General features: G+C 41.3%; 2 protein-coding genes across 4 annotated transcripts in view; one reads left to right on the top strand and one right to left on the bottom strand.

Moving 5' to 3' along the window:
- Positions 1–126: 126 nt before the first annotated feature.
- Positions 127–27,512, bottom strand: tmc8 (transmembrane channel-like 8). Of its 2 annotated transcripts, none has more exons than XM_060941016.1 (16): positions 27,282–27,512; positions 25,762–25,951; positions 23,668–23,816; positions 23,446–23,586; positions 23,295–23,341; positions 22,232–22,371; positions 17,835–17,982; positions 17,276–17,443; positions 8,191–8,339; positions 7,903–7,984; positions 6,855–6,952; positions 6,563–6,749; positions 6,336–6,466; positions 6,064–6,216; positions 5,810–5,888; positions 127–2,461 (listed from the first exon to the last, which is right to left on the bottom strand). In XM_060941016.1, the coding sequence occupies exons 1-16, from the start codon at positions 27,322–27,324 to the stop codon at positions 2,360–2,362; spliced, it is 2,007 nt and encodes a 668-aa protein (XP_060796999.1). In that variant the 5' UTR covers positions 27,325–27,512; the 3' UTR covers positions 127–2,359. The 2 variants fall into 2 exon arrangements, with proteins under 2 accessions (XP_060796999.1, XP_060797000.1); XM_060941017.1 differs by having other exon boundaries at positions 127–2,456.
- A 67-nt stretch (positions 27,513–27,579) lies between these two features.
- tmc6b (transmembrane channel-like 6b) overlaps positions 27,580–27,925 on the top strand; it is a 95,889-nt gene continuing 95,543 nt past the window's right edge. Inside the window, exon 1 of one of the 2 annotated variants that reach the window (XM_060941011.1) lies at positions 27,580–27,681. The gene's annotated coding sequence lies outside the window, so the exon portion shown is untranslated. The remainder of the gene's footprint in view (positions 27,682–27,925) is intronic. The other variant, XM_060941015.1, reaches the window with a different exon arrangement.

Genomic DNA, 27,925 nt, shown 5'->3' with positions numbered 1-27,925 from the left:
GAAGCTTTAGTGCATGCAAAAACTTATTTGCTTCTTCCTTGACTTTGCATCTAACCTCATTCACGTAATTATTCTTTGTAAATCACCTGCAGAACACAACACTTTCTATGTGCATTGAACTGAATATTTTAAGAGTCTGACTCCTTTTATTTGACAGATCACTTGGCTCAGATTAGCAATAAAATAAAATAAAATAAATTCAGGCTCTCAAGCAAAAAAAGAAAAAGTCAAAGCTAGTAATCCCTTGTGATAATTCAATGTAGATTTGACTCGGGTAATTATTAGGATAACTCTAGAAACATGACACTGCCACAATTTTACTGTGATAGCTCATGGCAACTATGGTTGCTATACTTATATATTAAATATACAGTACTAATAATGCAGTCATAGTTTTACTATGGTACTTCATTTAACTATGCTTTTCTTTTGTGGCAAACATGGTTAAATCTTCAACAGGGTATGACTAATTTTTTCCCCATTATCTATTATCAAACTGTTCAATCAACCAAAAGAACATTTTTACATTGTGCTTGTTATATACTGTATAAAACTATACACATAAATAAATAAATGTTAAAAAAACCCCAAACAAACCCAACCCTAACACTGATAATGTTAACAGTATAGCTTACATTACAAAATTAGATATGGAAAGCCAATCCTGTTATTTTACTACATTAATTGCCATTGTGTAAAACCATGAAATGAATTGCTCATGCTCCACAGGCTAACACACAGGCGAGAGTCGTATAAATAGCAGCATTAGGCCTACAGAACACTGACAGCATTTGCAGGGAAGCAAATGCAAGGAGGATTGATTTATTAGATATGGAAATTAGATATGGAAAGCCAATCCTGTTATTTTACTACATTAATTGCCATTGTGTAAAACCATGAAATGAATTGCTCATGCTCCACAGGCTAACACACAGGCGAGAGTCGTATAAATAGCAGCATTAGGCCTACAGAACACTGACAGCATTTGCAGGGAAGCAAATGCAAGGAGGATTGATTTATTTTGTGTTGATTTACATCAAATGACTCTTCTGGTATGAGAATCATTGACCAATGTTTATCTAGAAGGGCAAGCACATCTATAGTTCACTAAATGGCAGTGTTGTAGTCGAGTCACTAAACCTCAAGTCCAAGTCCAGTCTCGAGTTCCCAGTGTTAAAGTCCAAGTCATTCAAGAAAATTTTGAGTCGAGTCCACTATTGATCTGAGTCGAGTCCGAGAACAAGACTCCAACCGCACCATTTGACGGTGGCTGTTGCTGCCTTTCTGTGAAACGGTCTCTGCTACTGTGTTGGAGTAGCATTACTGTTTGACTGTCCCATTTTAGTTAATAGGCTACAGATAAAAAGCTTTTTCATCGCTCAGCAAGCCCCGCCCACTATCAACAGGGCAAATAACATGAGAGAGGGTTAACACTAGCTAGTTCATCGGTCAGCAAGCAAGCCCCGCTATCAACAGAGCAATGAACATAGCGCGTCACTTCCTTCTCTGGGTGGAGTCTTGCTAAATGATGATTGAAGTTCGAGGTTGTCCCCGTCGTCTCCTCGATAGTTCTTCTACATATGGAACACATAGCAGTGCATTTTTTCCCACTGCACCAGAAGTCTGTATAAGCAAACAATCCTAGGGGCTTCTCTCCAGGCATTTTAGCACCATCAATGTTAGTTTGTTGCTGAACATGCTGTATGAACAGATGAATGTGCATTCTCTTGCACAAAATTAGTATAAAATTAATGTAGATATCAATATCTTATGCCAAATCATTATGGCATGTTACAAAAAAATAAAGAAAAAAATCTGAGTCCTTGTCTCCAATTTACGAGTCCGAATGCAGTTAATGCACGAGTCTGAGTCCAAGTCTGAGTCATCAGTGCTTAAGTCCAAGTCAAGTCATGAGTCCTTAAAATTAGGGCACGAGTTGGACTCGAGTCCGAGTCTTGGACTTGAGTAGTACAAGCCTGCTAAATGGTACATTTGATCTACAGTGGCATTTTGTGAGTCGGGACATTTTCCCTTAAAACTGTGCAGTGCTGTCAGCTTTAAATGGTTGTAACTATTGTGCTAAATTGCAGGTTTTGGAAAACAAAACATACACTGAAAATCAAAACATATAAAACATTCATGAGAGTGTCGAAAGTGTTGACGCCTTTTGCATAAGCATGAATGACAAAATATTGGACAACTTTAGCTTTACTTCCTTTTGCAGAGTAAAGCTTACTCCCTTGCATGTGTCTTGTTTTTGAGACAGTTTTTTTTTTGAGAAATTGCTCCAAGGCTCATTTTGGTGTAGAATAAGCAGGACTGAAATGAGAGTTGTGCTCTCTGACACAGAGGCACCCTTTCACTGCCATGCGGTCGCCTTTTCAGATCTCTTGACGGTCGTCTTCTGTCGCCTGAGCACTGTGGCATGATGCTTCACCAGATAACGCTTGTCTGAGCTACACTGTGAGATAGAAACATGTCCACAATGTAAAATAAGTCATTATCATTCTGTGTTTCAGACATAAGCCAAGAAAAGTTCCAGCTTTCCTCTGCCGAATAACACACGCACCACACATTTCAGTTTTCATCCTGGAGTTTCTCCTGCACTATGCCTTTTAGTGGTTTCCTTGATCTAAGACCCAGTTTAACTCTTGTTACCAGATGCCAAAAAAATTTAATTTCCACCTGTTTTGGGGGTGTTTAGCACTGAATATATTTGTGATGTCACACTCCACAGTAATGTTTAAAGCTAGACTGCCTTTCAGATTTTTCAAGTTTAGGTCATAAAAATAATTTTCTCTGACAGCCAATTATTTTTGTTTAGTGGACCGAAAGCTACTGAATTTGAATCACAGACTTCAAATTTTATTTTTTTTTTAAAACAGAACAATTAATGAATTTATGGCCATGTGGCCCTAAAGTCTCTATTTTTTTCTCCTGCTTCACCATGACCCAATTCAATATACTATGTCATGCATCACGTGGTGGGCTTTACCCGATCGCCCAAGGCATTGTGGGATACAAATTTGAAACAGGAGAGAAAAATGGAGGATGCGAATGAAACGTGAAAGACCGACTACAGTAATGGAAAGTGAGAAGAAAAGACATTATGTTGTGAAGGAAAGGAAATGCAGGACCAAACTAATAAATATTGGAGGTCAGCGAGCACCTCGGTGTGATCAGCTGTTTGTTTAGTGACAGAATGATGTAACTGTCAGTGCACGGTCAAGGTAAACCTGTAGATGGCAGTAATGCAACACTGTGGATGTCAGCTGCCGTAAAACCCAAAATAAGAAGGAAAAGAAGGTAAACCTGCGCATGCGCACACGGACTTCCTCTGTCTGCTTGACTGCGTGAAGCGAGCAATTTCATGCACGTTAGTTGCTAAGGAATCCCCTCAAATTAACTAACTTCCCAGCCACAGAATGGCCTGGTTTTTTGAGATATTGCAGAAATAAACATGTATCACAATGACCAAATTTCAGAGGGAGCTAAATTTCACCGATTTAATGAAATCGAAAGGCCGTCTAGCTTTAATGGCTTATATGAAAGTAGACACTCAGTACTTTAAGAATTTGCAGTTTTTCCTTAATTATTTCTTTTGTACCTAGTTTAATGTTACAATTTAATTGTACCAGTTGTATACAGTCTTTTAAAATGAAAAAAAAAACAACAACTTTTTTTTAGGTCTAGTTGTGCTGTGTTATCCGTTTTATTGTGGAGAGGTGTGAATTTTTTGCCCAGCAGGGAGCTCACACCCATCCCTTTCCCCACCTTTTCCCATCACGCTGCTTACCAGCAGCAGAACACATGATATCATGTGCAATGAGTCATGATACTCTACACACACACACACACCTTTTCCATCAAGGCAGTTCCAGAGCCAGTTTGAAAACTGGAAAACTGTTCCGGAGCAGCACCAACTCTTTGCTGGTTGAGAACCAAGAACTGCTTACATCAGGGGCTAGGAGCAGGATTATTGTGACCAGCAAGACCAACTAAAACTTTGTGACATTAAAAAAAAAAGGCCTAGTGTAGCATCTAGTCTGACTAATCCAAAGAAAAAGAAAAGATGTAGTCCACCATTGTTGTTGCTGTATGGGGTGGGCTAGCGGTGCTAACAGCTAGTGGCTGGGAAAGCGGAGGCCTACAGAGTGATGTAATGACTTGGCGTTATGGTGGTTATCTTGCCCATGGAAAAGCAAACTGGTTCTTGGAAGATTCCCAAGTTGAACTAGCTCCAAACCAGCACTAACACTAGCCCAGAACTAGCACCTGGTACATGCTGGTGGAAAGGAGGTAACAGAAACCCAACAGTGTCCTGACTAATCTTATAACATACTTGTGGTGATAAAAATAATTTATTTATACTGATTGAAAATGTCAGATAAGTCCATTTCATTACGCTGGTGGAATGGAACATCAGTGTATTGCGAGAATGAATTAAAATAGAGGTATGGGTGCATTAGAGAAGCAAAAGCACGAAAAATACAGTGGCCAGGAGATGTGAAACAAAATATTTAGCAAATCTAGGGCCATATTCAGTGTTGTGTGTGTGTGTGTATAGTATAAATAAACAGGTGATTATAGAAAACTGTACGTGCTGATTAGGCGAGAAATTCAGACTATTTCTCAATAGTCACGGACAGCGACTCGGCAAAATAGCGGCCAATCACTTCGTCACCATAAGTGAGGAAGAAACAGAAATTATGAAAGAAAATGCTGTTCCTAAAACCACTAAAGATACTACGAAATTTGGTCCAAAACTATTCAAAGGTAAGGTGGAATTGTGATTTATTTTATTTATTTCAGAACAAAGTATTTTATGTGGCTCGGCATAGATAAGTGACAAGTCTGCGCCGCGCCTTTTTTTACATTTGCATGTTGCTTTCAAAGTTTGAAATAAATGATTTTTAAAATGATTTTTAAAAAATTAAATAATCACCTGTGTATTTATGCTAAAACAATAATCCACCTCAGGCTCAGTGAATATCGATGAATAATAACCTTGAAGTCATCTTGGTTATTATTCACTGATATTCACTTCACCTTCGGTGAAGAATTGTTAAATAGTGAGGAGAGAATACCAAAATTGTGCACATGAGTATTCAGACTTTGGAATTATCTATAGAGTTAAGCGCTGCTCAGACGTATGCAAACAAAAGAGTGACCCAGTTATATCCTATTCCCAATTTTAACTGAGGGTCCTGTTGTTGTTGTTGTTTTTTCTTCCCCTGTATCCATTCTAATAAGGAGCTGTATTAAACCACTCTTTGAGAAGTTGTAGTAACCAAATGTTGCTACACTTTTCTTGTCACAAATTCCTGTTTTAGTCAACGTGAATGTGACAAGAAACTATAAAATACTAATTCAGTGCAATATATGATATAATGAAATAAATAATTGTCCACACAATTAATTCCTTTATTAATCTGTAACTAAATTTCATGGTTTCTGGTGCTGTAGCTTTACTCAAGATGAAAAAATTGAGCTTTCTTTTCTGGCCTGCTTCTCCATCATGATTAGGATAAACCTATAAGTACTACTATATATACACTAATTAATATAGGAAGAGACCAAAGACTAATGTAAAAATCATAATGATGACAATCAACCTGAATATATTCTCAATATAGTGCTTATTTGAATCTTGTGAACTTCTTATTTATATATTATTGTATTAGTTTAAGCTATATTGTTAATTGATTTTGCTATAAACGACACCATATTTCATAAGCGTCACCTTGTGCAAGTATATATGAATGTATTTTTTTGAATTGTAAGCTCAGTCTCAGAAATCTACACGTACCATAACAAGCATGTCCTTGAGCCTCTCCATGGTCTTCTGATTGGCTCGTGCACGAGACACATAAGACGTCAGGATGATACTGTAAAACAGAAACACGGATTTGTTTATAACATATACTGTACTGATACTAAGTGGGTAACAACTAAAGGAAAAAACATCTCTGACATGAAGTGTCTTTTAATTAATAAAAATTAAGAAAAAGCATTGACTTAGGAGGTGTGTCCAAACTTTTGACTGGTACTGTATTTACTTACATCTCCATTAATATGAGCGTGAATGCAAAAGCTTCAGATGTAATGTAACGTATGCCTTCCTTTGCAGCATATGGGAGTGTGCTAACACAGTCTTTTGTCACATTATACACAGTCTGGGACCCATGAAATGGGCCACACTCACTAGAAACAAACCTGAATAATAAAAGGGAGAGCAGAAAAATAAATGTGAACCAATGTAAAGAAATACATCTAACTAAAGTATGTTTAGTGTAATTCTTGGTTAATATGAATGAGTTGCAGTCTTGGTATACTGGTTAATGTTGACACCAAGTGTTACGGCGGACATGATGAGGCCCAGTAAAAGCATAAAATGAAACAGAACCGAAGAGCTGGTGGTCCGGAATATTTTCTTCGCCGGGTCGCAACATTGCACCAGATTGAACTGGGGGGAAGTAAAGAGCGTTTTTGAAAAATGGATTTTCCTCAATTAGAAATTGAACATATTTAGATAAAAGCACACAACACAATACAGACATACTTTGGTGATGTAAAAGAGTGCCAGTAGCTTAATAATGTTGATGGATGGCAGGAGAGGACAATAAAAAACTCCCACCCAAGTGACTGTCTGACTGTACACCAGATCTAACACATTCAACGGGATCACAAACTGCTGCTTGCCCACTCTCCTTAAAAAATTAGAGGATAAGCAATTATCCACCAGCAACCTACGCCAAAACAGAAATGCACATAATTATATTAAATATACCAGCGGATATTTTACTATACTTGTTTTTCTATAATGACATGAAAAGTTAGGCAAGAAGTCATACTTTCTGGGATATGCCACAAAGAAAGTGCTGCAGAAGGATGCCAAGAGGTGTAGTATTGTGAGCTTATACATTTCTTTTCCAAACTCAGTCTCTCCACACTAAAAAGTAAATAAAAGGCCATTATTTGTGAGTTACAAGTCAGCTGTGTCAAGGTGTTAATGTAAATACATAAATAAACATTTATTTATGGGGCGGCACGGTGGTGTAGTGATTAGCGCTGTCGCCTCACAGCAAGAAGGTCCAGGTTCGAGCCCCGTGGCCGGCGAGGGCCTTTCTGTGCGGAGTTTGCATGTTCTCCCCGTGTCTGCGTGGGTTTCCTCCGGGTGCTCCGGTTTCCCCCACAGCCCAAAGACATGCAGGTTAGGTTAACTGGTGACTCTAAATTGACCGTAGGTGTGAATGTGAATGGTTGTCTGTGTCTATGTGTCAGCCCTGTGATGACCTGGCGACTTGTCCAGGGTGTACCCCGCCTTTCGCCCGTAGTCAGCTGGGATAGGCTCCAGCTTGCCTGCGACCCTGTAGAAGGATAAAGCGGCTAGAGATAATGAGATGAGATGAGACATTTATTTATGGGGGCAGCCATGGTCTGAAGGTTAGAGAAGCAGCCTTGGGTCCAAAGGGTCACTGGTTCGACTTCTGGGACAGGAAGGAAAAATGTGAGGGGAGCTGAGTGAAAGAACAGCACTTTCCTCTCCCTCTGTATCATGGCTGAAGTGCCCTTGAGCAAGGCACCTAACCCCAACTGATCCCTGGGTGCTGTAGCATAGCTGCCCACTGCTCTGGGTATGTGTGTGTGCTCATTGCTCACTTTTGTGTGCATGTGTGTGTTCACTGCTTCAGATGGGTTAAATGCAGAGGAGGAATTGCGCTGTGCTTGAGTGTACATGTAACAAATAAAGGCTTCTTCTTAAATAAATAATATTAGATCTTATCCAAATTTGACCATGTGAGGGATTTCCCAGGCCACCACAGATATATTGTACAGTCCTTATTATTTAAAGCTTGCAATTTTATGATTTTGATGTTTTCTGGAAGAATCACAACTCACACGTCCCACTTGGTCTTTATTCAGTTTAGTAATGAGGAAGAAGAGGTAGACGGCTAAGCTTCCCAGCTTCAGCAGGATACTCCTGTTGGTATTAAGCATACAATCTGTTTCAATGCACAGCAGAGTATCAACACTGGAAACTTGGTAAACAGATTATAAACAGATTATTCCTAATTCTGCAGTCCTTATGTTTACAGACCTCTTTATAGAAATGATAGTTTTAGAGAAAGTATGAGAAAGTCTGATATAACATTTGGAGTGGTTTAAAGATGAGATGTTGTGACTTACCGAACCAAAGTGACATTAAGCTGCGTGGTGAGGGAGTAGTCTTCATATTTCGTGATTGCAGAAAAAAAGTGTGGCATCAAAAAATTGACTATCGTAATTGTAATGGGTGAAAGATAGCCACACAGGAGATCGAGACCCCAGTGGTAAGTCTGAGAGAGAGAGAGAGAGAGAGAGAGAGAGAGAGAGAGAGAGTGTCCAGGTTTCATGTGCTAAATAATGTTACATGACACAATCAGGGCCTTAACACTTGTTAGCAATATTTCACACTCAAATTCTGTTTTTTTTTTTTCTTTTAAAGCTTACTGTTAATTTAAATTTAATAAAAGCTTCATGGGTAAAAAAGTGCCTTTCTATGCGGAGTTTGCATGTTCTCCCCGTGTCCGCGTGGGTTTCCTCCGGGTGCTCCGGTTTCCCCCACAGTCCAAAGACATGCAGGTTAGGTTAACTGGTGACTCTAAATTGACCGTAGGTGTGAATGTGAGTGTGAATGGTTGTCTGTGTCTATGTGTCAGCCCTGTGATGACCTGGCGACTTGTCCAGGGTGTACCCCGCCTTTCGCCCGTAGTCAGCTGGGATAGGCTCCAGCTTGCCTGCGACCCTGTAGAAGGATAAAGCGGCTAGAGATAATGAGATGAGATGGGTAAAAAAGTTTGAGATGATGCTCATTGAAAAATTATGTCTGAAAAACCTTTACTGTATGTTAAAATTGGGCATGTACCAACCATTTGGTTATAATAACAGAAAACACTGTAATATTAAAATATGATTGGCTCATATATTTCACAATGCAACACCACTTCTGTGTCACATGTTTAATGTTAAGTGAGCAGTTCAGCTCCTCCATTTCTTCCAAGAAAGCAAAAAAAGTGGCGCAGTAATTTTGAGCACCTTCACCAGCCTTCTCAATATAATAACTTCCTCTGAATGCATTTCATGATAAAAAAGTTACTTGAAATAAAGTGCCAAAAAGTAAAGCGTAAAACCCCAAATCAGAAAAAGTTGGGACGGTATGGAAAATGCAAATAAAAAGAGAAAGTAGTGATTTCTAAATTTACTTTGACTTGTATTTCATCGCAGACAGTATGAACTCAAGATATTTCATGTTTTGTCTGGTCAACTTCATTTAATTTGTTAATATACATCCATTCCTGTGTTTCAGGCCTGCAATACATAAAAAAAAAAGTTGGGACGGGGCAATTTAGAGCTAGTAATGAGGTAAAACAATTAAATAATGATGTGATTTGAAACTGGTGATGTCAACAAGTGATTATAATCATGATTTGGTACAAAATCAATATCCAGGAAAGACTTAGTCTTTAGGCGGCACGGTGGTGTAGTGGTTAGCGCTGTCGCCTCACAGCAAGAAGGTCCTGGGTTCGAGCCCCGGGGCCGGCGAGGGCCTTTCTGTGTGGAGTTTGCATGTTCTCCCCGTGTCCGCGTGGGTTTCCTCCGGGTGCTCCGGTTTCCCCCACAGTCCAAAGACATGCAGGTTAGGTTAACTGGTGACTCTAAATTGACCGTAGGTGTGAATGTGAGTGTGAATGGTTGTCTGTGTCTATGTGTCAGCCCTGTGATGACCTGGCGACTTGTCCAGGGTGTACCCCGCCTTTCGCCCGTAGTCAGCTGGGATAGGCTCCAGCTTGCCTGCGACCCTGTAGAAGGATAAAACGGCTAGAGATAATGAGATGAGATGAGATGAGACTTAGTCTTTAAGGAGCAAAGATGGAACGAGGATCTCCAGTTTGTCAACAAGTGTGTGAGAAAAGTATTGAAATGTTTAAAAAATGTTTCTCAAAGAATTATAGGAATGGATTTGGATATTTCACCCTCTACAGTGCATAATATAATTGAAAGATTCAAGGAATCTGAAGGAGTTTTGGTGTGTAAAGGGCAAGGGCACAAGCCTAAAGCCTCACTCACAACCCGCCATAAGTGTTTTGGACATGCACGGGTCGCAGGGTTTGGTAGCTCGCAGCCGTGCTGCAGGGTCGTGGTGAACCCGGGGGAAAGTACTTGTAAAGTACAGGTGGCACGCCTGACTTCCTCGAGGCGTGGGAAAAATTGTGCCGTTAGCCCATGGAAAGCGTATGTCTGGCGCACATGATCAGTGCGTGTTCAGTGAGTGTGGAGTGTGTGAGACTTGCATTTTACCAGTTTGCTGTGCTACGAGTTCAGGCCACACTTGTGAAGCATGTGTGACACATATGATTAGCACGTGACAATCACTCATAACTTGTGTGTGACGCAAGCCAAGAGTGGGTATAAAACCGGCATGTCTGCAGCATTCTGCATCTGTCTTTCGGCTGAAGAACATTGGATATTTTGAGGGGAAAATTTAAAAATTTTCAGTGTAAAGTTTAGAAAATGGGACCCAAGAAGAAGCGAGCAAAAGTGAAGTAACCCAGCCTGAAACAGCAGAGGGGGAGGAGGAGGAAGAATTTGATGACGATGGTAGCAGCACCGGCGAGCCCTGCACGGACAGGGAGAAGTATGCCTTCAAGCCGGCAGAAGGCACGGCACCCCGCCAGAGGGATTTTCACAGGTAAATACACATGCTTTAAACATTCATTTTGGTATCTATATGCTTATGTCATTAATGTTATATATGCTGATTTTCATGTATGTTTCAGCTAACGACACCTAGAAGTGAGGACATTGCAATCCCATCATCGCTGTCAGGCCATTGTGCCATGCTCAGTGATGAGGACAAGGACATCCCGACACCCCGTCCCACCACTCAGCAGGAGTAGGAGCAGGACAGTAGCTCGGAGTCAAAGTGTGTTTCAGCGCTCAAACTGTTGGACTATTTAGTTGGGATTTTTTACAGCGTAATAAAATGCATTATTCCCTTATATTCATGTTTTATTATTTGATGTTTGCATGGTAAATTAACATATACTCAAATAAAAACAGCAAATGAGAGTCTTGCCCCTCGTGTCGCGTGCAGGTCGCGTGCGCTGCGTGCGGGTTGCGTGCACACCACACATAGGGGTAGAAAGTGAGATGTACTTCTGTCTTGCGCGCCACACAAATAGCAAGTGTGGAATACTTGTGTAGTACTTCTGAGGCACGTCACTCATACAATGACCGTGCATCACTCATGCGTCTTACTGTCATCGCAAAAAGCCCCTACTAGTTGCGCTGCTGACTTGGTTCAGGTGTACAAAAGGAGTATGGGTCCCGCACGTAGTGTATGCATTCTTGATTTGTCGCAAGACCCGTAGAATTTGCATGTGCAGGACCAAAGGTCTCGACGGGCAGTCTGCGACCTTCTACGGCGCTGAACACACGCAAGTGTCGCGCGAGTCTCAAGCACGGTTTTGCCAATTTTTTTTTTACCATAGACCTCCCGTAGCAGCACGTACGGTGGGTTGTGAGTGAGGCTTAAGCTGAACACCCGTGATCTCTGATCCCTCAGACGGCACTGCATCAAGAACCATCATTCATCTATAGCTGATATAACCACATGGACTCAGGATTACTTTGGCAAACCTTGGTCAAGCACTACAATATGTAGTTACATCCACAAATGCCAGTGAAAACTTTATTGTGCAAAAAGAAGAAGAAGGTCACAGACCGCCCGTGGAGACTTTTGGTCCTGCACATGCAAATTCTACAGGTCTTGCAACAAATCAAGAATGCATAGATTACGTGCGGGACCCGTACTCCTTTTGTACACCTGAACCAAGTCAGCAGCGTGGCTAGTAGGGGCTTTTTGCGATGACAGCAAGATGCATGAGTGACGCTCGGTCATTGTACAAGTGACATGCCTCAGAAGTACTACACAAGTATTCCACACTTGCTATTTGTGTGGGCCGCATGACAGAAGTACATCTCACTTTCTACCCCATGTGTGGCGTGCACGAAGCGCACCTGACACTAGGGGCAAGACTCTGGGTATTGAGGAGGAACCAAGGAACCGAGCATGTAGCATTGTAAAAGGGAAGAAGACCACCTCATTTGCTGTTTTTATTTGAGTATATGTTAATTTACCATGCAAACATCAAATAATAAAACATGAGTATAAGAGAATAACGCATTTTATTACATTGTAAAAAATCCCAACTAAATAGCCCAACAATTTTGGGGGGCTTTTTTCACCTTTATTGGATAGGACAGTGTAGAGACAGGAAATGAGTGGGAGAGAGAGGTGGGGAGGGATCGGGAAATTACCTCGGGTCGGAATCGAACCCGGGTCCCCGGATTTATGGTATGGCGCCTTATCCATCTGAGCCACGACACCCCCAATAGCCCAACAATTTGAGCACTGAAACATACTTTGACTCCGAGCTACTGTCCTGCTCCTACTCCTGCTAAGTGGTGGGACGGGGTGTCAGGATATCTTTGTCCTCATCACTAAGCATGGCACAATGGCCTGACAGCGATGATGGGATTGCAATGTCCTCACTCCTGGGTGTCGTTAGCTGAAACATACATGAAAATCAGCATATATAACATTAATGACATAAGCATATAGATACCAAAATGAATGTTTAAAGCACGTGTATTTACCTGTGAAAATCCCTCTGGCGGGGTGCCGTGCCTTCGGCTGGCTTGAAGGCATATTTCTCCCTGTCCGTGCAGGGCTTGCCGGTGCTGCTACCATCATCATCATCAAATTCTTCCTCCTCCTCCCCCTCTGCTGTTTCAGGCTGGGTTACTTCACTTTTGCTCGCTTCTTCTTGGGTCCCATTTTCTAAACTTTACACTGAATTTTTACATTCTTCCCACAAATATCCAATGTTCTTCAGCCGAAAGACAGATGCAGAATGCTGCAGACACGCTGGTTTTATACCCACTCCTGGCTTGCGTCACACGCAAGTTATGAGTGATTGTAACGTGCTAAATCACATGCGTCACACATGCTTCACAAGTGCGGCCCGAACTCATAGTGCAGGATACTGGTAAAATGCAAGCCTCACACACTCCACACTCATTAAACATGCACTGATTACGTACGTCAGACATACGCCTTCCAAGGGCTAACAGTGCAATTTTTCCCACGCCTCAAGGAAGTCAGGTGTGCAACCTGCACTTGACAAGTACTTTGCCCATACTCCTCCCCCAAACTTTCCCCCGGATTCACCGCGACCCTGCGGCACGGCTGCGAGCTACCAAACCCTGCAACTCGTACATGTCCAAAACACTTACAGCGGGTTGTGAGTGTGGCTTAACTTACACTTCTGTGATTACAATATCAATGCAGAAAAGTACATTGAGATTTTGGAGCAACATATGCTGCCTTCAAGATGACATCTTTTCCAGGGAGATTTCAACAAGACAATGCAAAACCACATTCTGCACACATTACAAAGGCATGGCTGTGGAAGAAGAGGGTGTCTGTCCCCTTTGTCCCCAATAAAGAATATGTGGTGAATTTTGAAATAAAAAATATGATAATGACGACCCTGTGCTGTTGCACATTTTAAGGCCTATTTGCAGGAAGAATGGGACACAATAACACCTGAAATACTTTATCGCTTGGTGTCTTCAGTCCCTCAACATCTTTTAAGTGTTGTGAGAAGGAATGACAACATTACAAAGTGGTAAATTCTTTACCATCCTGACTTTTTTAAAAATGTGTTGCAAGAATCAAAATTGAAATAAGTGTGTGGCAGCGGAGGCATGGTCAAGCATCACTCTGTGACCGGAGGGCGGAGTCAGGGAAGGTAAGTGGCAGAATCACTGCACCTGATGTCTATTAATCTGTGTTTGTGTGTGTGTCTTCCCTAGTGACCACGCCCTATTTAAAGGGAGAGAGAGCAGTGGAAGGGGGCTCTCTCCCCAACCAGACGACGGATGTGTGTGTGTGTCTGGAAAGAGTTGCTTAGATTCCTACAAAGTGTTTTTTTTTTTAATAAACAATAAAATTCATGAGCTAAAACATCAAATAATGTACTGTTGCATGAATGCAATACAGGTCAAATATTATTTACAAATCATTGTTTTCAGTTTTAATTTCAGTTTTAACATACCATCCCAACTTTTTTCTGATTTGGGGTTGTATGTTTTCTTCCAAATAAGAGCAATTATAGACATTATATTATACAACCCCAATTCCAAAAAGTTGGGACACTGTGTAAAACATAAATAAAAATAGAATGTGAAGATTTGCAAATCATGGAAACCTTATGTTTCAATGAAAATAGTACAACGACAACATATCAAATGTTGAAACTGAGATTTTTTTTTTTTTTTAATATAGGCTCATTTTGAATTTGATGTCAGCAACACATTTCGGAAAAGTTGAGACAGGGGCAACAAAAGACCAAAAAAGTTGTGTCATGCTAAAAAAAACAAAAACAAAACTAATTTGGTTAATTGCCAACAGGTCAGTAACATGATTGGGTATAAAAAGAGTACCCCAGAGAGGTGGAGTCTCAGAAGTAAAGATGGGGAGGGGTTCACCGCACTGTGAAAAAGTTTGTGGGTAAACAGTGCAACAATTTAATAACATTCCTCAATGTAAAATTTCAAAGAATTTGGGGATCACATCATCTATGGTACATAATATCATTAAAAGATTCAAAGAATTTGTGGAAATCTCTGTATGCAAGAGACAAGGCTGAAAACTGACATTGGATGCCTGTGATCTTCAGGCCCTCAGGCGACACTGCATTAAAAGCAGACACGTGTCTGTAGTGGAAATCACTGTATGGGTTCAGGAACACTTCAGAAAACCATCGTCTGTGAAAACAGTTCATTACTGCATCCACAAATGCAAGTTAAAACCAGATATAAACAATATCCTGAAACACCAACACCTTCTCTGGGCCCGAGCTCTTTTACGATGGACTGAGGCGAAGTGGAAAATTGCCCCGATGTCTGACGAATCAAAAGTAGAAATTCTTTTTAGAAATCATGAACACTATGTCCTCCAGGCTAAAGAGGAGAGGGACCATCCGGCTTGTTATCAGTGCACAGTTCAAAAGCCAGCACCTGTGATGGTATGAGGGGGCATTAGTGCACATGGCATGGGTAGCTTGTACATCTGGGAAGGCATCATTAATGCTGAACGATATATACACGTTTCAAAGCAATATGCTGCCATCCAGACAAAATCTTTTTCAGGGAAGGCCTTCCTTCTTTCAGCAAGACAATGCCAAATCGCTTTCTGCACATATTAAAACTGCATGGCTCCATAGTAAAAGAGCCTGGGTGCTAAACTGGCCTGCCTGCAGTCCAGACCTGTCTCCCATTTAAAACATTTGGCGCGTTATGAAGCGCAAAATATGACAAAGGAGACCCCGAACTGTTGAGCAACTGAAATTGTATATCAGGCAAGAATGGGGGGCGGCACGGTGGTGTAGTGGTTAGCGCTGTCACCTCACAGCAAGAAGGTCCGGGTTCGAGCCCCGTGGCCGGCGAGGGCCTTTCTGTGCGGAGTTTGCATGTTCTCCCCGTGTCCGCGTGGGTTTCTTCCGGGTGATCCGGTTTCCCCCACAGTCCAAAGACATGCAAGTTAGGTTAACTGGTGACTCTAAATTGACCGTAGGTGTGAATGTGAGTGTGAATGGTTGTCTGCGTCTATGTGTCAGCCCTGTGATGACCTGGCGACTTGTCCAGGGTGTACCCCGCCTTTCGCCCGTAGTCAGCTGGGATAGGCTCCAGCTTGCCTGCGACCCTGTAGAACAGGATAAAGCGGCTAGAGATAATGAGATGAGATGAAGCAAGAATGGGCCATCATTTCTCTTTCAAAACTACAGCAATTGGTCTCCTCAGTTCCCAAACGTTTACAGAGTGTTGTTAAAAGTAGCGGTGATGCAACACAGTGACTACGTTTACATGCACATCCAAATCGAGCTGCTGTCGGTAATCGAGCTGAAGGTCCCAGCAGGGTGCCAGAGAAATCCAATCCTACATGCACACAATGAAATCGGGCTATTGTGTGAGGTGCATTGTGCACCCGAGCCACAGGTGGCGCAACACGCCCCATCGTGTTGGTACACTTCCGGTTGTCGTCATGAAGAAGAGCTATTCAAGAGTGTAAACAAAGTTATCAGTTCTGTGTTCTCCATTGCGCGTTTTTCTCCCGTCCATGAATTTTAATATATTCAACTCCTTAAGCTGAATGAGCATGAACTCTGTCTCCTCATTGCTCCAGAAGTGCACGTTTCTGCTTGCCTGTGGCAGTGGGGGCGTGGTCAAGCGTCGGTCTGTGACAGGAGGGCGGAGCCAGGGAAGGTGAGTGGCAGAATCACTTCACCTGACGGTAATTAACCTGTGTTTGTGTGTCTTCCCAGTAACCGCGCCCTATTTAAGGAGGCAGAGGGAGAGCAGAGGGGACAGCTCATCCCGGGACTAGAACACAGCGCGTGTGTGTGTGTGTTTTTCTCTCAAGAATAAAAGTAGGCTGTTAAACTGAAAAGTCTGACAATAAAAAGCCTATTAGTACCAGATGCTTTGTCCTGCCGTCCTCTGTGCTCCACCCACACTTCAGAGAGCTCTACATCGCCATTTTCTCTTCTTTGTTTGTTCCTCCTGACCTCTTCTGCTGCTCGCTACTACTGTTGTCATGCCGACCGAGGCTGTTGTGTTTCCCGCTTGTGGTCTCGTCACTCGTCACTTCCGGAAGTAGCTCGACAACTAGCTCGATAGGGTATACATGCACAAAGTAGCTCGGCAGAAATCGCATAAACTAGGTCGTGTAGCTCGATTCCGAGAAATCAAGTTCGGTTCAATTTTAGCCGAATTAAGGTGTATACATGGCATTTTGAACTTCGATTTCAGTCGAGCAACGGCAGAAATTCGATTCTCTCTATGTGCATGTAAACGTAGTGAGTGATAAACCCGCCCTTGTCCCAGCTTTTCTGAAACATGTTGCTGACATCAAATTCAAAATGAGCATATACATTAAAAAAAAAAAAAATTCTCAGTTTCAACATTTGATATGTTGTCTTTGTACTATTTTCGATGAAATATAGGGTTTCCATGATTTGCAAATTATTGCATTCTGTTTTTATTTACAGTTTACACAGCATCCCAACTTTTTTGGATTTGGGGTTGTATTACAGTGGCTAATATAACTTAATATGTCTTTGTATGATACTTGTTTAATTATTTGAATCATATGGCTCTTCCTTACCTGACAGTTTCTCATTTCAGTGGTGGCAAAATAGATCAGATAGATTGAGCTGACCAGAAGAACTAACACCACAAAGTTGAGGACAATGCGCAGGATGTACAGGAGAATCCACTGCTTCAGTGAACGCCCCAAGACTTTCTGACGAAACATCTGCTCTTGAAGGTCCATCTGAGACAACAGGGCAAAGAGAGAGAGAGAGAGAGTGTGTGTGTGTGTGTGTGTGTGTAAGATGGAATTTGAACTGAGGCTAAACTCTCTCCTTTTGGAAAGAGAAATTCCTTTTAACTTTTCAGTTACTGCTATAAACAGTCATACTGACCTTTTTTTCTCGCGCACTCTTGAAGTTATGTAGCTTATCACGTTACCAAGAAACACAAAGCTTCCCAGTGGTGGTAAACTTAACAAGAGCTTTATTTCTGACTATTACAATGTGTTGACACTGGAGACTCCTTCCATCAGGAGGAGTCATCAGTGAATATATTGTTACTATAGAAACTACTAGAGCTACTGTCAGGGCCACTATAGAATATTAATCACCAAAGAATCATGAATGGCTCACCTTCAGTTCATTTCTGATTAAGCTGTGTTTAAGGAAGGCTGCTCCAGGCTCACTGATGCAGAAATCCCATCCGCAGAACACCTTATAGCTCATATTTGCATTAAAATGGATGCCAGTCAGCCATGTGTTCTTATAACCCACTACCGTCCTATAAAAGGGAAAAAGCCCATATTTAGCCAAGTGTAGACTGTTGTCTTTTTCCCTGTCTTTTATCAGTTGACATAAGTTCAGCTTTAAACCAAATTAATGTGCAAAGCAGCACTCAAAATTCCGTACATTTAATTATTATGGCTTTAAAGCAACACTTGGTAGGAATTGTATCTTAAAATATCAGCTTCAAAATCATTTTGATAGTACGTTAACTTGTAAAACTCTGCATTTCATTGCCTTGTATCTGTGACATGTGCAATAACAATAAAGTTGAATCTAATCTAATCTGAATCTAATCTAATAGGGAGACTGGTTTGTCTTACATTCCAAGGCCGCGCCCGGTTTGCTGGTTATAGTACTATGTAACGCAGGTTGGGTGTCCCTGAAAGCTCTCACAAGAACTGCGTAACGCTTTACGGCACCATGAAAGCTGCGTAACGCTTTACAGAACTCAGGCTAGCTTCCAAAAATCGGTCAGCAACTACCCATAAAAATAAGCAAAATCAGTATTCTCGGTACGGACATCATGGTATTTGAGGTGAAGAGACCAAAGATGATGCTGTCTGAGGAAACCAGAAAGAGAAAATGAGAGAGTGACCAAGCAAGAGACTGGACCTGTCACAGTCCGGTCCAGTGCATCCATGCCTTAGATTGTGGGACGTTCATGCCGGCTCCAGGCCAGGCTCCTCGCCTTGCTACAGCCAATTGGTATTGTGTCTTCTTGATTCCCCCTGCCTGAATTTCTCCTTGTTTTTTGTCAAGTTTTTCTGTCCATTTTTTTTGTCCCTGTTTTTTGCCTGCCTGTTCTTTTGTATTGTCTCTTTTGCTACCCCTGCCTGGATTTCCCTTGTCCCTGTGTTCATCAGTTTTTGTGAAGATTTTTCTGTCCTGTTTTTTGTCCCTGATCGTGTCTACCTGCTCCTCCGTGTTTTTGACCTCCTGGCCTGTCTTTTGACGACCGATTTTTGCCTGAGCCCTACTGTACCTTTTGCCTTTCTGCCATCTACTTCATTAAAGAAGTTCTCTTTACACTGCCTGTTTTCTGAGTCTGCTCTTGGGTCCTCACTTCACCTCAGCTCGCCACTCCTGATAGCACAGTCTGGACCCAGCAGATTTTGACCAGCTAAGAGCAGCGATGCAGAAACAGGAAGCTCTCCTTGGGACCCACCAACAGGACATCCAACAGGTGAATCAAAACCTTGTCGCCATCTTTGACACTCTCAATCTTCTTGCCACTCAGCTACAACAGCTTCAAAGTAACATCTGCTCCTACACAACCCCCTCCAGCTCCTGCCGTCTTCAGAGAGCCAAGACTTCCTGCCCCAGAGCCATATGACTGAGAACCAGGTACCTGCAGATCATTTTTCTTAATGCTTGCTAACCCTTGAGCTTCAACCACTGGCCTTCACTACAGAGCGTTCCCAAGTGGCCTACACCATCACTCTCCTCACTGGTAAAGCTAGTGAGTGGGGAACAGCTACGTGGGACGCCAATGCACCATGCTGCGCCAGCTTCAAGGATTTCACAGAGGAAATGAGGCAAACCTTTGATCGCTCTCTGTCCGGCAGAGAGGCAGCAAGAGAAATCATGGGGCTGCAGCACGGTGCTCGGTCTGCTTTTGACTATGCGATTGAGTTTTGCACTTTGGCAGCATCTTGTGGCTGGAATGAGTGCCTTGTTTGACGCATTTTTGAACAGGCTGTCACAAGTAGCAAGCTGACGTGAAGTGAGGACCCAAGAGCAGACTCAGAAAACAGGCAGTGTAAAGAGAACTTCTTTAATGAAGTAGATGGCAGAAAGGCAAAGTAGGGCTCAGGCAAAAATCGGTAGTCAAAAAACAGGCCAGGAGGTCAAAAACACAGAGGAGCAGGTAGACATGGTCAGGGTCAAAAAACAGGACAAAAATCTTCACAAAAGCTGATGAACACAGGGACAAGGGAAATCCAGGCAGAGGTAGCAAAAGACACAATACAAAAGAACAGGCAGGCAAAAACAGGGACAAAAACTGGACCGAAAAACAAAGAGAAATTCAGGCAGGGGGACTCAAAAAGACACAATTCCAATGAGCTGAGGTGAGGAAAGTCTACAAGAGACAGTCTGGCAAATGGAGTGGCTCCAAACAGTTCTTAAAAAGCCCTGGCTGATGGGAGAGGAGTGGTAGCAGGTGTGGGAGTGCCGCTTCAGGAAATAGCCTTCAGCAAGGCAGGACTGAATTCCTGTCCTGGAGCCGGCATGGAAGTCCCACAGTCTAAGACATGGATGGATTGGACCGGACTGGACTGTGACAGGACCAGAGTAAATCTTGGACTGGATTTTATTTGTTGCTAAGAGTGATAAAAGTCTGAGCTTGACTTCTTGTTATTGAACTAGTTAGTAATATTACATTAGCTGCCTTGCAAACAAAATCGCCTGCACAGCTGTCCATCAAGGGAGCTCAAAGTGAAACTTGTATTTATGTCAGTGGTTTCATCTCATCTCATTGTCTCTTGCCGCTTTATCCTGTTCTACAGGGTTGCAGGCAAGCTGGAGCCTATCTCAGCTGACTACGGGCGAAAGGTGGGGTACACCCTGGACAAGTCGCCAGGTCATCACAGGGCTGACACATAGACACAGACAACCATTCACACTCACATTCACACCTACGGTCAATTTAGAGCAGGGGTGTCAAACCTGATCCATAAAGGGCCTTGTGGCTGCAGGTTTTCATTCCAGCCATGCAGCAGCACACCTGACTTGGCTCATTCAATCAACTGAACTGTCTTCACATAGTCAAATACTTGCAGCCACACCCACCCTTGATTAAAGGGTGGGTGTGTCAGTTGATTGAATAAGCCAAATCAGGGTGCTGCTGCATGGCTGGAATGAAAACCTGCAGCCACACGGCCCTTTATGGATCAGGTTTGACACCCCTGATTTAGAGTCACCAGTTAACCTAACCTGCATGTCTTTGGACTGTGGGGGAAACCGGAGCACCCGGAGGAAACCCACACGGACACGGGGAGAACATGCAAACTCCACACAGAAAGGCCCTCGCCGGCCACGGGGCTCGAACCCGGACCTTCTTGCTGTGAGGCGACAGCGCTAACCACTACACCACCGTACCGTGGTGAAAAAGTGAATTATATTCCGCAACTGTAGGGGAGCCTGAGAGTAAAAAAGACCAATTCTCACATAATGGTGCTTTAAATATACTGAATTTTATTTTGAATTGTGGAATAGTGATTTATGAAACTGATTTAATAATAATTTATGTTTCCATTTGAATTCCAATTCATTTTAAATTAGTTTTTAGTGTGGTTTTGTTTCTACTATTTTTTTTTAAATTTTGTTTTTACTTTTTTTTAATTTCACCTGTAGTTTTTATATATTTTGGTGCCATTTTTCTTGTGTCTGATCTTTACAAAGTGATTCATGAATTAACACTGCACATGGTCTAACATCCTTGCACCTTTCCCTGCCAGATACCAAAATAAAACTGAACTGAATTCATCTCATCTCATTATCTCTAGCCGCTTTATCCTTCTACAGGGTCGCAGGCAAGCTGGAGCCTATCCCAGCTGACTACGGGCGAAAGGCGGGGTACACCCTGGACAAGTCGCCAGGTCATCACAGGGCTGACACATAGACACAGACAACCATTCGCACTCACATTCACACCTACGGTCAATTTAGAGTCACCAGTTAACCTAACCTGCATGTCTTTGGGGGAAACCGGAGCACCCGGAGGAAACCCACGCGGACACGGGGAGAACATGCAAACTCCGCACAGAAAGGCCCTCGCCGGCCCCGGGGCTCGAACCCAGGACCTTCTTGCTGTGAGGCGACAGCGCTAACCACTACACCACCGTGCCGCCTGAACTGAATTCATTGTTTAGAAAAATGAAATAGATTATTTAATATTGGCTTTTAATTTAATTTTGTTTCAGAGGCAATATTGCTGTGTTTGTTTTAGTATAGTATCTTACAGTATTTCAATTTTCACATTTTTTTTCTAGTTTTACTTTTTGGTGAATATAATGACTCTGGTCGGATTTGGTGGAAAAACATTTTAAGCATTCAAAAGAAATGGTTTATTACAATACGATACAACTGTACAAATATTATGGCTATGACTTTGTAGCTAATATAATAATTATTTTGCAACTTTTCTCTGTTCACCTACTGTGTATGATTATCTTTGCCTTCTTATAAAGTTGTCATACAAATATTCTCAGTAAAAGAATGATGTGGTAATAAAGTGCTCTGACCTGCGCACTATCATGATGAGATTAAGGAGGAGCAAAATGAGCATGCCAAAGAAAAAGAGGAGTGCTGTGTTCAAACATTCTGAGCCTAAAGAGTGGTTTGTGTAGAAACCATAGAAAATTGGAGTGTGTTCCATAAAGCCCTGTAAAACACAGAGAGTGGGACAGAAAAGTAAATGTGAGGGAGGCTTTGAGATCCTTTCGTTATCTTTAAAATCAGACTGAAGTCTCATATGTAATTAGGAAATATGTGAAGTTTTCAACATCCTACATGTTTTAAATATTCCTTGGATACTTCCATATCTGTATATCAACTCTCTGATAAGAGCAGCAACACCTCATCATCATCAGGGTGGCTCTTGATTCAACAGTTATGAGGACAACTGACAGCCAAAGGTCAAATTTACTAAACCTGGCCTAAACTGTAACAAGTGTAAAGGTCCAAATGTGTCCTCTGTTGGGATTCTGTGATGTTTTCAAACACTGGAGACAAATCAGGCTGCAGTAAGGACTGAAACATGATCTGGTGTGCTACTATAGGAAAATAATCAGTGATGGGGTGGTGTGATCCTGCCTGACTTACTGTTACCACCCTAAAACGTATTATTTTCCAATAAAACCAGGTAAAAAAGACATGACGCAAAACATCATACCTTTTACCTGTTTATAGTTATGCTTAACATTATGGAACAGCCTCTCTTTTTTTGTCTCTTGAAGTTAGTAAGACAAGAATATTCAGGTTGTTACAGACAATCCCTCCATCCTGATGTTGGAAAACTTACAGTTACAGTATTACCTCAGACTGTTAGAAAACACTGACGGCAAGGACGCCACACAAAAATGCTAAACTTCACCATATCAGCAATCATACCTTTTAAATCAATTCCCTGTGTAAGTTATTACTTTAGAAACAATAATATATTAGAATTAGTGCATTAATATAAACTTTGCAACTGAAACTATCGTCAGAGCTGGTGTTATAGAAAATGAATCAATCAGAATTGAGAATTGCTATGGTATAATTATCACAGAAGACATATAGAGCAAAAAGCATGGATCAACTTACTGAGCCTAGAAAAATATCCACAACTGAACTGTTCTTGAATGTCAGGTCTTCAAGAAAAAAAAAAAAACAAGAATGACATTAGCTGATAAATACGGTAAAACCAGCAAAGACTCCCTAAATTCTTCATGACTTAACACTTCACTGTACTTACTGTGTATGCGATTGCTTATAGCCATGCTGTACAGAGTGGGACTTAGTACAAAGCCAGCTATGATGGCAGAGTTCAGGAAGTTTAAGCAGAGCAGGTACCTAAGGAACACAAAGTACGCCTTCACCCCCACACCAAATCTTCCTGTTGAGGAGATGAGACTATGTGAAAGGTTAAGACAGCAGCATAGGAACACAAAACACACACTACACACAGTATATATACCTTCAATGTGATGAAGGGTGGTTTTCCACAGCAGTAGTCCTGAAACGACTCTCCCCGCCTGCTCCCTCAATCGCCTTCTTGCAATTTCCTGACTCAGCTTCCATGATGCCCAGTAACCAATTCTGCACCTCTCTAGTTGTCGTCTCTCCCTGAATGAACATAAATAATGACAATTGTAAAATGAAGTAACTGTTCAGTCTGAATCAAGTAATATCCTGCTATCACTAGCAATATGGAAAGATCCAAAAGTCATCAAAGAAAATACTCTAACCCCATTTCCAGAAAAGTTGGGATATTTTCCAAAATGCAATAAAAACAAAAATCTTTGATTTGTTAATTCATATGAACCTTTATTTAACTGACAAAAGTACAATGAAAAGATTTTCAATAGTTTTACTGACCAACTTTTGTAAATATTTTGTAAATATAAATTAAGTTAGAATTTGATGCCTGCAACACACTCAAAAATAGTTGGGACAGAGGCATTATTAGCATTGTGTTAATCATATGGGAACTGAAGATACTAATTGCTGCTGTTTTGCAACTGGAATTTTTGTCCATTCTTGCTTGATACAAGACTTCAGCTGCTCAACAGTCCATGGTCGCCGTTTTCTGATTCTCTTCTTCATGATGCACCATACATTCTCAATAGGAGACAGATCTGGAGTGGCAGCAGGCCAGTCAAGCACATGCACTCTGTGTCTACAAAATCACACTGTTGTGGCCCGTGCAGAATGAGGCCTGGCATTGTCCTGCTCAAATAAGCATGGACTTCCTGGAAAGAGATGTTGCCTTGATAAATATGTCTCTCTAAATTTCCAATATATGCCCCAATATAAAAATGGTACCTTCACACACATGCAACTCACCCATGCTGTGTGGGCACTGGTGCTGGCTTTTGTACCTTTCTCTGATAAACTGGATGGTCATGTTTACCTTTAGAACTGAGAATTTGATGTCTGGTTTTTCCAAAAACTAGCTGAAAGTGGACTCATCTGACCACTGCACATGTTTTCACTGTGTTTTGGTCTGTCTGAGATGAGTTCAAGCTCAGTGAAATCAGTGGCGTTTCTGTATAGAATTAATGAATTGATGGGGAAGCCATGGCCTAAAGGTTAGAGAAGCAGCTTTGGGACCAAAAGGTAACTGATTAGATTCCCTAGACCAGCAGGAATGGCTGAAGTGCTCTTGAACACCTAAGCAACTGCTCCCCAGGCACTACAGCACAGTTGTTTGCTGCTCTGGGTATGTGTATTCACATCCTCAGATGGGTTGAATAGAAAAAAGAGACAGAATTTCACTGTGCTCTAATATACATGTGACAAATAAAGGCTTAAAATTCCCTATAATGACTTCCTCCTTGTGTAATACAATTTCAGGTTGGATTTCTGGAGGTAGCATGTTAAGTGGTGGTTTTCTGAAGTACTCCCTAGCCCACGTGCTATATTTGTCACATTAGTATGATGGTTTCTCAGGCAGTGCCACCTGAGGGTCTAGGGTCAATCTTTTCATAATATTATGTACTGTAGATTTTGATGTAGATATTATGTACTGTTGAGAAATGTTCTTTTTGAATTGACTCTCTTGACTCTGGCAGAAAGGAGTGAGCCACGACCCATCCTTACTTACAAAGATTGAGCCTTTGGCGCATGCTCCTTTTTTTCTCAATTATGTTACCAATTAACCTGCTTATTGTGGAATCTTCGAAAATGGTGTTACTTGAGTATCCTATAAACGTTTCAGTCTTATTTTGCCCTCTGGTTCAACTTTTTTGGAGTGTGTTGCAGGCATCAAATTCTAACTTCGTTTATATTTACAAAATACATTAAGTTGGTCAGGAAAACTATTGAAAAACTTTTCTTTGCACTTTTGTCAGTTAAATAAAGGTTCACATGAATTTACAAATCACAGAATGGCATTAGTATTAAAATAACCCAAATTTATTTATTTTCTTTTATTAAATTAAAATGCTTGGCACTGCTTGGTGATTTCACAAGAAAATATTATTAAACAACAATAACTGACACAGAATCTCCAAAAGGTTTCTCTCATTAAAAAAAAAATCCAGATGAAATAGCAAATAAATGAAAAAACCTGATGTTCCTCTTTTCCTGTATACACAGGGGCAACATCTTCAGTGGTTGATTAGGGTTCCAGTAAACCTCTGCTTCCTGTACTTGATCCTTGTGCTGCAACCTTCTCTGTGAACTGGGCAGCTGTTCATAGATATCAGTCTGATAATCCTCCCAGGAGAATTCCGAGTCAGCAGAGACAGTGCTCTGATCTGGGAGTATATGAAAAACAAAATCATTCAAATGATATATTTATGTCTGCACTGCTTTGACAGTGCCTCCACTTGAAATTAAACTGAAATTTGCCACAATGAAATTTCAGACACAAATACAGAAAATCAGAATATATACAGTAAATGGATTATTCTGCCATGTAGCTTTCTGAAAACTTGAATCATTTTGGTGTTTTTTTTTGTCTATTTGTTTACTTGAATATTTCAATAAGATTAAATATGCTATATAACTATAAATACGGTGAAGCTTTATGTAAGGAGATGGTTAACATTTATGAAAGGAGTCTCCAGTGTCAGTGCGTAAGTTTTACACCACTGAAAACTCCTCAGGATGGAAGATTTTTTTTCTTCTATTCAAGAGCATGAAAAACATTCCAAGCATCAAATCTCATCTCATTATCTCTAACCGCTTTATCCTGTTCTACAGGGTCGCAGGCAAGCTGGAGCCTATCCCAGCTGACTACGTGCAAAAGGTGGGGTACACCCTGGACAAGTCGCCAGGTCATCACAGGGCTGACACATAGACACAGACAACCATTCACACTCACATCTACGGTCAATTTAGAGCCACCAATTATCCTAACCTGCATGTCTTTGGGGGAAACCGGAGCACCTGGAGGAAACCCATGTGGACACGGGGAGAACATGCAAAACCCGCACAGAAAGGCCCTTGCCGGCCACGGGGCTCGAACCCGGACCTTCTTGCTGTGAGGCGACAGCGCTAACCACTACACCACTGTGCCGCCCCAAGCATCAAATGTAAGTATAAATTGATAAATTGATAAATTTACAATGTGTCATTGTGTTAAATATTTTTTTTATAGTGAAGAAATTGTAAAACAAAACAAAACAAAAAAAACCCGCCAACTGTCAGAAATGTGCTTTTACAAAGATTTACAGTATATGTACTGGTTAAATTGGCACACTTTATGATAGGTTAAAATACTAATTACCTTCCACAGGTTAATTTGCATTTTTATGCATGCATGGTTAAATATTTTTATCTTTTGTGTATGAATGGCTAAAAGTTTTTTCTTTTATACATGAATTGCTGCATGCCTCTAATTTTCACACCTACGACTTGTGCAGAAAACACAATCGCACACAAGTCAGAATAAGAGGAAGTCGAGGCCAGAGTGAAACCTGAAACATTGAGCAGTGAAAGAAAAACAGTCGATAAAGACAAATGAAATTTGACAGATATTTCAGCTAGATTTTCTTATTCCCATCAATTATTATAATAAAGGACAAGCTTGACTACATGTACAAAAGTACTGGAAACACATAGATGCATATGCAAGACACTTACCTGATAATAGTCTTTGGTAATTGACAGGTCTGGCCTCCTCCATATTCTCTCAGTATCTCACAAGGTGAAATCCAACAATGTAACGTCTCAACAACACACTTTTTACACTTAGTAGCACGAACATGTAAAAGGCACAAAAAGGACAAAAAAAAATCTTCAGCTGGCAGCAGTAAGGGCCAACGTTATGGCGCAAGCTCAGGATGCGGTATCTCCTTCTTGGTAAAGCTACAAGCATCACTATTTACAGGAAGTCATATGACACATGTAGTACTTGAGTGCGTCACGTTTAAAGTCTGAGATAGTTCCAAGTCAAATGCATTTCTAAACAGAGTCAAGGTTTGCACACGCAGATTGGAACCGTCTTCACTAATGGGACCACTAGAAGCTTTTTAATGGAGTTGTGAGTATGGCTGTTATTCATGGTTAGCATGTATGAGTTTATTGGACACCTGTGGGAGTAACATGAGATGTTGATTTCATATTGAGGTTTGGCATCACTGTGGCACTATTATGGGCAATCAAACACTATGTGATTTGCTATTACAAGGAAATTTGTGATTTCATACTCATCATCTATGAAGATTTAGTCCATCGCATAAATGTAAAAACAAACTGTGTAGCTATCATCAGTTTGCTGGAGGGAA

The sequence above is a fragment of the Neoarius graeffei genome, chromosome 15, assembly GCF_027579695.1.
Source record: "Neoarius graeffei isolate fNeoGra1 chromosome 15, fNeoGra1.pri, whole genome shotgun sequence".
Lineage (NCBI taxonomy): Eukaryota > Metazoa > Chordata > Actinopteri > Siluriformes > Ariidae > Neoarius > Neoarius graeffei.
Note: the sequence above shows the minus strand (reverse complement) of the source record. Positions and strands in the feature narration are given on the sequence as shown.